A 12,049-nucleotide genomic window follows, 5' to 3' on the forward strand; every position below is an offset into this window, starting at 1 on the left:
CCCACACACACAGGCGCCCCTCTCCCCCCTCCCCACACAGACAACACAGGTGACCTGAACAATCTCCCAGGAAAACCAGAAACGAGTCTGGCCAACAAAAGATTGACAATTGAATCCTTAAACATCTTTGAAAATATTAATAAACCTACACAAACATAAGTTTAAAATAATTCAAGTTACACAAGAAGGCCAGAGAGAGTAACCCTCGCTGGTCGCTCACTCAACACAATTACAGTTACACCTGTACAAGCCTTAGCTGTATTGAAATCGAACTCAGTTTAAAGGCAAAATAAACAGAGCAAGAAACGCTCGAGGCGAAGTAAGTCAGAAACTGAACACAGAAACACCACTACACTTCAACAAAGCTCTAGAAAGGTCGCATCTCTAACACCCACCTGAACCACAATATGCCGTCAAGGAAACATGCAAAAGGTCACTAAGATGAGCAAAACACCGTCCACCACATAGCCAAATACTAGAGGGGGCTGTTAGGAAGACCAGGACATACTGCCACTAATCCTCAGACTAGAATAGCAGGCCTCCAGGGTGTGGAATGCCATTAAAATATTATAAGACCCAATTCTTGAAAGACTACTCTAAGCTGAGCCGATCCACTCACACTTCAGGTGGCTAAAAGCTTGAATTAACTCAAGCCATCACATTCTCCATTGTGTAGTTCCATATTGAAGTTTAGGTACACAGAGCAGCTACGTTCCATGTATATAGTGTATAGTTAAGTGGGGAACCACTCGCTCATACCGTTAACCTCAAACAGGCTCACAACGCGTATTACCAGAACATGTATAAAGCATCGTGTATACATGCACCGAAGCATGGATATATGCATCTCCCCAAGTGTTGAACAATTGTGAAAAGTCTTGCAAATGGCTATCACCCACTAACTGAAGCTTGACTTTGTTCCAACACACACATATATCATTTCTACCCCTTCACTTCCTCCCTTTTCTCACCCTCCGCCCTCTCCACACATTTTTTTCTCTATAGCACCTTATCCCGTGTACCCTACATATCCTCCCACCTTATCCCATGTACCCTACATATCCTCCCACCTTATCCCATGTACCCTACATATCCTCCCATCTTATCCCATGTACCCTACATATCCTCCTTCCCACCGTCCTTACCCCACCCACCCCATCCTCTGGTAACCCATGTAAAACCCACATTCAGAATAGGTCTGATGTGCCATTGTTCTTGCCGTGCAGCCATCAGAGCAGCGGCAGCCGGACGAACAGGAAGGGAGTACCTCAACGACTGAACCACTCACAGATGCGCCCACAGAAGCACCAAGAGACACGCCCACCACAACTGTCGCCACCACCACCCAGACAGCGCCCAGCTCATACGTCTATATCACCATCAATGGAAGGTGAGAGGGGGAGAGAGAGAGAGAGAGAGAGAGAGAATAGTATAAATTCTAGAGATATGGAGAATAGTGCTGGTATAAGTGTAAAGTATAAGGATGAGGAACAAGGAAGTATTATGTATCAGGTAAAGGCCTATAATGGTGCGACAAGAGGTAGTAGCAAATATTAGGAATCAGAATAACGAATAATACCTTGTAAAGTGTTCCTCAGTGTAAGGATAAGGGACAGGTTGTAGTGTTGGCAGGTGTATAAGGTCTAACCTAATAACAGCCGTAGTTTGTGCATGTTTTGTTCTTATAATCTAACATAAGTAAAAGTATAAGGTCTAGAGAAGTCGTACGTTTTAGCTGCTAACGGGTGTCTAATGTATAAGGTAACACCAGTAGAAGGTATTAGGTATAACCCTTATACCTCGGTATAAGGGTTCCTATCAACTTTTGAGCAGGTATACATTCATGAGGTATTAGTGATATACAAGGCAATAGCTGCATTAGTATAAGGTATCAGGTGTGTGTGTGAAGCAGGTATAACGCTTCCTCATATTAACACCTACCTCATCAATGGGGTGTTTTAACATATTTAACAACAGTATTATGGGTATTAGTTAACACAAAAATAAGACACGAGTCCCTCCATCAGTGTATAAGTAACTGACTACTCTCAGGTGTAAGACTAGGTATCAGGAAATGGGTATTACAAAAGTACAAAACAATTCAATACAAGATAAGATACAAGTTTTATACAAGTTTTACAAGTTTATACAAGTTTTCCTGCCCGAAACGCTTTGCGTAATAGTGGCTTTAGGCATTGTTTGTACTAGCTCTATCTATTAACCCAACAAACTTTGTAAAATCTCTTTATGTATGTACCTTACCTAAATAAAAATTATTATTATTATTATTATTATATATTATTATTATTATTATAATAGGGGTACGCTATTGTAGACCCTCCGGTAAGACCCAAGTGATGAGTTGTTTGCCTGATATATACATATATAGAAGAGCATTATAAGGTATAAGCCGCGAGTATAAGTAACAGGTGACTGTGGCACAGGTTCCGTGACTGGGAGCAGGCCAACAGTGTGATGAAGATGGTGGTGGTGGCCGCCGGTCTACAGATGACTGACATAGACAAAATCAGGTATGTATCCAATTCCCGTTTTCTGTGGTCCATATTTCTTAGGATTTTCCGTTAATGCTTATTTAACAATTTTTTATTTTCTTTATTGTTACGTATTCACTTGAATGTTGTTTTTAACGAGGGGGGTGGGGATGGGAGGTGATTATAGGTGTTAATGAGTGTAATTGTGTGGTGATTCAAGGGTCCCTCTTCGCGTCAACGACTAGGCTCATGGATTGGTCTTTGATTGGCTTGGGCTGGATGTTGTGTTTTATATTGTGTATATATTATGTATACAATATACTCAAGTGTTGCTCGGTGAGGTGTGTGGAGGTCACTCACCTTCCACGGCTTGCGCATACCGCTCTTGTTCTGTTGATGACAGGGCCAGAGTGCCACGCCTCCACGATTGTTATTGTTTGTGTGTGTGTGTGTGTGTGTGTGTGTGTGTGTGTGTGTGTGTGTGTGTGTGTGTGTGTGTGTGTGTGTGTGTGTGTGTGTGTGTGTTGGGGAAGGGGGGGGTTGTTACTGATGGTCATAACTTTATATTTCAAATAATGATTCATTATACGACTATGACTCATTTGAGGAGTTGAAGAAACACATGGGTGAGGTGAACCAAGGCAGCGTTGGCTGTCTCATGGCTGCCCCACAGTCTGCCCCACAGTCTGCCCCACAGTCTGCCCCACAGTCTGCCCCACAGTCTGCCCCACAGTCTGCCACACAGTCTGCCCCACAGTCTGCCCCACAGTCTGCCCTACAGTCTGCCCACAGTCTGCCCCACAGTCTGCCCCACAGTCTGCCCCACAGTCTGCCACACAGTCTGCCACACAGTCTGCCCCACAGTCTGCCACACATGGGAACATCTCTTACTCTACCCAAGAGTCAGTGGCTGAGAATTAACACAAGAAGCAATTTAGGGAACAGTTCAGGAACGAGTCAAAGAACAGCCCAGGAACGAGTTAAAGAACAGCCCAGGAACGAGTTAAAGAACAGCCCAGGAACGAGTTAAAGAACAGCCCAGGAACGGGTCAAAGAACATCCCAGGAACGGGTCAAAGAACAGCCCAGGAACGAGTTAAAGAACAGCCCAGGAACGGGTCAAAGAACAGCCCAGGAACGGGTCTAAGAACATCCCAGGAACGGGTCTAAGAACATCCCAGGAACGAGTCAAAGAACAGCCCAGGAACAGGTCAAAGAACAGCCCAGGAACGAGTCAAAGAACATCCCAAGAACGGGTCAAAGAACATCCCAAGAACGGGTCAAAGAACAGCCCAGGAACAGGTCAAAGAACAGCCCAGGAACGGGTCAAAGAACAGCCCAGGAACGGCTCAAAGAACAGCCCAGGAACGGCTTTAAGAACAGTCCAGGAACGGCTCTAAGAATAGCCCAGAAACGGGTCAAAGAACAGCCCAGGAACGGGTCTAAGAACAGCCCGGGAACGGGTCTAGGAACAGCCCGGGAACGGGTCTAAGAACAGCCCAGGAACGGGTCTAAGAACAGCCCAGGAACGGGTCTAAGAATAGCCCAGGAACGGGTCAAAAAACAGTCCAGGAGCGGCTCTAAGAACAGCCCAGGAACGAGTCAAAAAACAGTCCAGGAGCGGCTCTAAGAACAGCCCAGGAACGAGTCAAAAAACAGTCCAGGAGCGGCTCTAAGAACAGCCCAGGAACGGCTCTAAGAACAGCCCAGGAACGGGTCAAAAACAGTCCAGGAGCGGCTCTAAGAACAGCCCAGGAACGAGTCAAAAAACAGTCCAGGAGCGGCTCTAAGAACAGCCCAGGAACGGCTCTAAGAACAGCCCAGGAACGAGTCAAAAAACAGTCCAGGAGCGGCTCTAAGAACAGCCCAGGAACGGCTCTAAGAACAGTCCAGGAACGGCTCTAAGAATAGCCCAGAAACGGGTCAAAGAACAGCCCAGGAACGGGTCTAAGAACAGCCCGGGAACGGGTCTAGGAACAGCCCGGGAACGGGTCTAAGAACAGCCCAGGAACGGGTCTAAGAACAGCCCAGGAACGGGTCTAAGAATAGCCCAGGAACGGGTCAAAAAACAGTCCAGGAGCGGCTCTAAGAACAGCCCAGGAACGAGTCAAAAAACAGTCCTGGAGCGGCTCTAAGAACAGCCCAGGAACGGCTCTAAGAACAGCCCAGGAGCGGCTCTAAGAACAGCCCAGGAACGAGTCAAAAAACAGTCCAGGAGCGGCTCTAAGAACAGCCCAGGAACGAGTCAAAAAACAGTCCAGGAGCGGCTCTAAGAACAGCCCAGGAACGAGTCAAAAAACAGTCCAGGAGCGGCTCTAAGAACAGCCCAGGAACGAGTCAAAAAACAGTCCAGGAGCGGCTCTAAGAACAGCCCAGGAACGAGTCAAAAAACAGTCCAGGAGCGGCTCTAAGAACAGCCCAGGAACGAGTCAAAAAACAGTCCAGGAGCGGCTCTAAGAACAGCCCAGGAACGGGTCAAAAATCAGTCCAGGAGCGGCTCTAAGAACAGCCCAGGAACGGGTCAAAAAACAGTCCAGGAGCGGCTCTAAGAACAGCCCAGGAACGGGTCAAAAAACAGTCCAGGAGCAGCTCTAAGAACAGCCCAGGAACGAGTCAAAAAACAGTCCAGGAGCGGCTCTAAGAACAGCCCAGGAACGAGTCAAAAAACAGTCCAGGAGCGGCTCTAAGAACAGCCCAGGAACGAGTCAAAAAACAGTCCAGGAGCGGCTCTAAGAATCGTCCAGGAGCGGCTCTAAGAACAGTCCAGGAGCGGCTCTAAGAATCGTCCAGGAGCGGCTCTAAGAACAGTCCAGGAGCGGCTCTAAGAATCGTCCAGGAGCGGCTCTAAGAACAGTCCAGGAGCGGCTCTAAGAATCGTCCCGGTAATAATCGCGGAACGACCCAAACAACAGGTACAAAATAACGACAATAATACAAAGGTTAACAACAGAAACATAACGGAATATTACAAAACACATTAAATTAATAAGCCAATCAAAATAATGAACACTTGCCTGTGACTGTTGCGTTGATTCCTCGTTGACATTCACTGATAACGTAGAGGACCATCCGGTGTGGCGCTGGGACCATCCGGTGTGGCGCTGGGACCATCCGGTGTGGCGCTGGGACCATCCGGTGTGGCGCTGGGACCATCCGGTGTGGCGCTGGGACCATCCGGTGTGGCGCTGGGACCATCCGGTGTGGCGCTGGGACCATCCGGTGTGGCGCTGGGACCATCCGGTGTGGCGCTGGGACCATCCGGTGTGGCGCTGGGACCATCCGGTGTGGCGCTGGGACCATCCGGTGTGGCGCTGGAACCATCCGGTGTGGCGCTGGGACCATCCGGTGTGGCGCTGGAACCATCCGGTGTTCCGCTGGAACCATCCGGTGTGGCGCTGGAACCATCCGGTGTGGCGCTGGGACCATCCGGTGTGGCGCTAGGACCATCCGGTGTGGCGCTGGGACCATCCGGCCCAAAGTTGACACTTTCCGACTCATCCGTGGGACTATCCGGCTGATACAACCAGCACGAGAACAGCAAGTGAAGGATGGCAGCCAAGTGGAGGAAGGAAGGCAAGTGAAGGAAGGGAGCCAAGTGAAGGAAGGGAGCCAAGTGAAGGAAGGCAGCCAAGTGAAGGAAGGCAGCCAAGTGAAGGAAGGAAGGCAAAGGCAAAAGGAAGACACTGAGAAAATGTTTAAAATGATCTCAGTGCATTCATTATTCACGTTGCCTGTGCATGCAACACTCCCCACGACGTTGCGACGATATTGAGTGCGTTCTTGCTTGTGTTGTGGGGGCCCCACACGACACATGTTAGACACATGTTAGAACACGACACATGTTAGAACATTTGTCACGTTCCGTTCTTCACTTGTGGCATAGTTGTAATGACTTAATACAACTCTGACAATACTTATTGGAGATAGGAGAAAGAGGAGGTTTGTGGGGGGAGATAACTGATGCGTATTGGTGGGGATGGAGGGACGGGGTGGGGATGGAGGGACGGGGTGGGGATGGAGGGACGGGGTGGGGATGTAGGGACGGGGTGGGGAAGGGGTGATGGGGGAGAGAGAGGGGGAAAGATGAGGGGGAAGCTGGAGATGACGGTGGAGACGGAAGCATCACCATGACGACTGCTGTATCAAAACATGATTAGAGGAAACACTCCACACTCCCGAGTCTTGTGTGGTGGTCGCTTTACCTGGTGGTGGCTGCAGGGGGTGGTAGTGGTGGTGGTGGTGGTGGCTGCAGGGGGTGGTAGTGGTGGTGGTGGTGGTGGTGGCTGCAGGGGGTGGTAGTGGTGGTGGTGGTGGCTGCAGGGGGTGGTAGTGGTGGTGGTGGTGGTGGCTGCAGGGGGTGGTAGTGGTGGTGGTGGTGGTGGCTGCAGGGGGTGGTAGTGGTGGTGGTGGTGGTGGCTGCAGGGGGTGGTAGTGGTGGTGGTGGTGGTGGTAGTGGTGGCTGCAGGGGGTGGTAGTGGTGGTGGTGGTGGTGGCTGCAGGGGGTGGTGGTGGTGGTGGTGGCTGCAGGGGGTGGTGGTGGTGGTGGTGGTGGTGGCTGCAGGGGGTGGTAGTGGTGGTGGCTGCAGGTGGTGGTGGTGGCTGCAGGTGGTGGTAGTGGTGATGGTGGTGGTGGCTGCAGGGGGTGGTGGTGGTGGTGGTGGTGGTGGCTGCAGGGGGTGGTGGTGGTGGTGGCTGCAGGTGGTGGTGGTGGTGGTGGCTGTAGGTGGTGGTGGTGGTGGTGGTGGCTGCAGGGGGTGGTGGTGGTGGTGGCTGCAGGTGGTGGTGGTGGTGGTGGCTGTAGGTGGTGGTGGTGGTGGTGGTGGTGGTGGCTGCAGGGGGTGGTGGTGGTGGTGGCTGCAGGTGGTGGTGGTGGTGGTGGCTGTAGGTGGTGGTGGTGGTGGTGGTGGTGGTGGCTGCAGGGGGTGGTGGTGGTGGTGGCTGCAGGTGGTGGTGGTGGTGGTGGCTGTAGGTGGTGGTGGTGGTGGTGGCTGGTGAAGAAGGGGCGTAATTGTTAGGCCTAGAATGGTTTGGATAGGGTTAGGTCAGGTCTTATTAACATAAGTATAAACACTGTTTCAGTTTGACCAAATTCAGTGATACAAGTGAGTGAGTGAGTGAGTGAGTGAGTGAGTGAGTGAGTGAGTGAGTGAGTGAGTGAGTGAGTGAGTGAGTGAGTGAGTGAGTGAGTGAGTGAGTGAGTGAGTGAGGAGAAGAGTCATGTTATACTGCTGTTTGCACATTTCTCTTATTTTTATCATGTTTATGATAATCTTTATGATAATTTATGATAAATTAACCAAGAAGTTATACTGTATGTTAATCTGTATATAAAGAACCCAGGTTGGTGTACACACACACACACACACACACACACACACACACACACACACACACACACACACACACACACACACACACACACACACACACACACACACACACTGACACACACACACACACACACACACACACCTGGGCAGGTGGCTGCAGGGTATTACTGGCGTAGGTGGCGGGGGTTACATAGCTCAGCACCCATTAACACATATCTTAATGTTTACATATCTTCTTCACTCTCTCTCCCACCGCCCATCTTGAGAGTGTATGAAGGTGTGCAGCGTGTGTGTCATCACGTAGCATGTGTCTCACTGGTGTGTGTGTCTCCCCAGCGTGGACAAGGACGAGGTGGCGTTCCACGTCAAAGAGAACTCCGGCGGCGTCACGGCAGCGGACGTTGCCAAGAAGGCTGGTGAGTGATCAGAATTTATGTTGAGGTCACCTGTGCGGGGTAGTATCCAGGGTAGACTGTCCAAGTGTCCAAGGTAGACTGTCCTAGTGTCCAAGGTAGACTGTCCAAGTGTCCAAGGTAGACTGTCCAAGTGTCCAAGGTAGACTGTCCTAGTGTCCAAGGTAGACTGTCCTAGTGTCCAGGGTAGACTGTCCAAGTGTCCAAGGTAGACTGTCCTAGTGTCCAAGGTAGACTGTCCTAGTGTCCAGGGTAGACTGTCCTAGTGTCCAGGGTAGACTGTCCTAGTGTCCAGGGTAGACTGTCCAAGTGTCCAAGGTAGACTGTCCTAGTGTCCAAGGTAGACTGTCCTAGTGTCCAAGGTAGACTGTCCTAGTGTCCAAGGTAGACTGTCCTAGTGTCCAAGGTAGACTGTCCAAGTGTCCAAGGTAGACTGTCCAAGTGTCCAAGGTAGACTGTCCTAGTGTCCAAGGTAGACTGTCCTAGTGTCCAAGGTAGATTGTCCAAGTGTCCAAGGTAGACTGTCCAAGTGTCCAAGGTAGACTGTCCTAGTGTCCAAGGTAGACTGTCCTAGTGTCCAAGGTAGACTGTCCTAGTGTCCAAGGTAGACTGTCCTAGTGTCCAGGGTAGACTGTCCAAGTGTCCAAGGTAGACTGTCCTAGTGTCCAAGGTAGACTGTCCTAGTGTCCAGGGTAGACTGTCCAAGTGTCCAAGGTAAAGTGTCCAAGGTAGACTGTCCTAGTGTCCAAGGTAGACTGTCCTAGTGTCCAGGGTAGACTGTCCAAGTGTCCAGGGTAGACTGTCCATGTGTCCAGGGTAGACTGTCCATGTGTCCAGGATAGACTGTCCAAGTGTCCAGGGTAGACTGTCCATGTGTCCAGGGTAGACTGTCCATGTGTCCAGGGTAGACTGTCCTAGTGTCCAGGGTAGACTGTCCATGTGTCCAGGGTAGACTGTCCATGTGTCCAGGGTAGACTGTCCTAGTGTCCAGGGTAGACTGTCCTAGTGTCCAGGGTAGACTGTCCTAGTGTCCAAGGTAGACTGTCCTAGTGTCCAGGGTAGACTGTCCATGTGTCCAGGGTAGACTGTCCTAGTGTCCAAGGTAGACTGTCCTAGTGTCCAAGGTAGACTGTCCTAGTGTCCAAGGTAGACTGTCCTAGTGTCCAGGGTGGACTGTCCATGTGTCCAGGGTAGACTGTCCTAGTGTCCAAGGTAGACTGTCCTAGTGTCCAAGGTAGACTGTCCAAGTGTCCAAGGTAGACTGTCCTAGTGTCCAGGGTAGACTGTCCTAGTGTCCAAGGTAGACTGTCCTAGTGTCCAGGGTAGACTGTCCATGTGTCCAGGGTAGACTGTCCTAGTGTCCAAGGTAGACTGTCCTAGTGTCCAAGGTAGACTGTCCTAGTGTCCAAGGAAGACTGTCCTAGTGTCCAGGGTAGACTGTCCATGTGTCCAGGGTAGACTGTCCTAGTGTCCAAGGTAGACTGTCCTAGTGTCCAAGGTAGACTGTCCGGGTGTCCAAGGTAGACTGTCCTAGTGTCCAGGGTAGACTGTCCTAGTGTCCAAGGTAGACTGTCCTAGTGTCCAAGGTAGACTGTCCTAGTGTCCAAGGTAGACTGTCCTAGTGTCCAGGGTAGACTGTCCAAGGTAGACTGTCCTAGTGTCCAAGGTAGACTGTCCTAGTGTCCAAGGTAGACTGTCCTAGTGTTCAAGGTAGACTGTCCAAGTGTCCAAGGGTAGACTGTCCAAGTGTCCAAGGTAGACTGTCCTAGTGTCCAAGGGTAGACTGTCCGGGTGTCCAAGGTAGACTGTCCTAGTGTCCAGGGTAGACTGTCCAAGGTAGACTGTCCTAGTGTCCAAGGTAGACTGTCCTAGTGTCCAAGGTAGACTGTCCTAGTGTCCAAGGTAGACTGTCCTAGTGTCCAGGGTAGACTGTCCAAGGTAGACTGTCCTAGTGTCCAAGGTAGACTGTCCTAGTGTCCAAGGTAGACTGTCCTAGTGTTCAAGGTAGACTGTCCAAGTGTCCAAGGGTAGACTGTCCAAGTGTCCAAGGTAGACTGTCCTAGTGTCCAGGGTAGACTGTCCTAGTGTCCAGGGTAGACTGTCCTAGTGTCCAGGGTAGACTGTCCAAGTGTCCAAGGGTAGACTGTCCAAGTGTCCAAGGTAGACTGTCCTAGTGTCCAAGGTAGACTGTCCTAGTGTCCAGGGTAGACTGTCCAAGTGTCCAGGGTAGACTGTCCTAGTGTCCAGGGTAGACTGTCCTAGTGTCCAAGGTAGACAGTCCTAGTGTCCAAAGTAGACTGTCCTAGTGTCCAAGGTAGACTGTCCTAGTGTCCAGGGTAGACTGTCCTAGTGTCCAGGGTAGACTGTCCTAGTGTCCAAGGTAGACTGTCCTAGTGTCCAGGGTAGACTCTCCAAGGTAGACTGTCCTAGTGTCCAAGGTAGACTGTCCTAGTGTCCAGGGTAGACTGTCCTAGTGTCCAAGGTAGACTGTCCTAGTGTCCAAGGTAGACTGTCCTAGTGTCCAAGGTAGACTGTCCAAGTGTCCAAGGTAGACTGTCCTAGTGTCCAAGGTAGACTGTCCAAGTGTCCAGGGTAGACTGTCCTAGTGTCCAGGGTAGACTGTCCTAGTGTCCAAGGTAGACTGTCCAAGTGTCCAAGGGTAGACTGTCCAATTGTCCAAGGTAGACTGTCCTAGTGTCCAAGGTAGACTGTCCTAGTGTTCAAGTGTCCAAGGTAGACTGTCCTAGTGTTCAAGGTAGACTGTCCTAGTGTTCAAGTGTCCAAGGTAGACTGTCCAAGTGTCCAAGGTAGACTGTCCTAGTGTCCAAGGTAGACTGTCCAAGTGTCCAGGGAAGACTGTCCTAGTGTCCAGGGTAGACTGTCCTAGTGTCCAAGGTAGACTGTCCAAGTGTCCAAGGGTAGACTGTCCAATTGTCCAAGGTAGACTGTCCTAGTGTCCAAGGTAGACTGTCCTAGTGTTCAAGTGTCCCAGGTAGACTGTCCTAGTGTCCAAGGTAGACTGTCCTAGTGTTCAAGGTAGACTGTCCTAGTGTTCAAGTGTCCAAGGTAGACTGTCCAAGTGTCCAATGTAGACTGTCCTAGTGTTCAAGTGTCCAAGGTAGACTGTCCAAGTGTCCAAGGTAGACTGTCCTAGTGTTCAAGTGTCCAAGGTAGACTGTCCAAGTGTCCAAGGTAGACTGTCCTAGTGTTCAAGTGTCCAAGGTAGACTGTCCTAGTGTCCAAGGTAGACTGTCCTAGTGTTCAAGGTAAACTGTCCTAGTGTTCAAGTGTCCAAGGTAGACTGTCCAAGTGTCCAAGGTAGACTGTCCTAGTATCCAAGGTAGACTGTCCTAGTGTCCAGGGTAGACTGTCCAAGGTAGACTGTCCTTGTGTCCAGGGTAGACTGTCCAAGTGTCCAAGGTAGACTGTCCTAGTGTCCAAGGTTGACTGTCCAAGTGTCCAAGGTAGGCTGTCCTAGTGTCCAAGGTAGACTGTCCTAGTGTCCAAGGTAGACTGTCCTAGTGTCCAAGGTAGACTGTCCTAGTGTCCAAGGTAGACTGTCCAAGTGTCCAAGGTAGACTGTCCTAGTGTCCAAGGTTGACTGTCCAAGTGTCCAAGGTAGACTGTCCTAGTGTCCAAGGTAGACTGTCCTAGTGTCCAAGGTAGACTGTCCTAGTGTCCAAGGTAGACTGTCCTAGTGTCCAAGGTAGACTGTCCAAGTGTCCAGGGTAGACTGTCCTAGTGTCCAGGGTAGACTGTCCTAGTGTCCAAGGTAGACTGTCCTAGTGTCCAAGGTAGACTGTCCTAGTGTCCAA

The 12,049-nt window shown here is 50.5% G+C and overlaps 1 protein-coding gene across 3 annotated transcripts in view; it reads left to right on the forward strand.

Moving 5' to 3' along the window:
- Window positions 1-12,049, forward strand: part of LOC123758808 (uncharacterized) — a gene marked incomplete at its 3' end in the record, with an annotated part of 252,072 nt that overhangs the window by 158,771 nt on the left and 81,252 nt on the right. For all 3 annotated transcript variants that reach the window (XM_069334617.1, XM_069334619.1, XM_069334618.1), the window contains 3 exon segments: window positions 1,227-1,390; window positions 2,445-2,531; window positions 8,158-8,237. In XM_069334617.1, the coding sequence (XP_069190718.1) occupies window positions 1,227-1,390; window positions 2,445-2,531; window positions 8,158-8,237 (331 nt within the window).

This window comes from Procambarus clarkii, chromosome 31 (assembly GCF_040958095.1).
Source record: "Procambarus clarkii isolate CNS0578487 chromosome 31, FALCON_Pclarkii_2.0, whole genome shotgun sequence".
Lineage (NCBI taxonomy): Eukaryota > Metazoa > Arthropoda > Malacostraca > Decapoda > Cambaridae > Procambarus > Procambarus clarkii.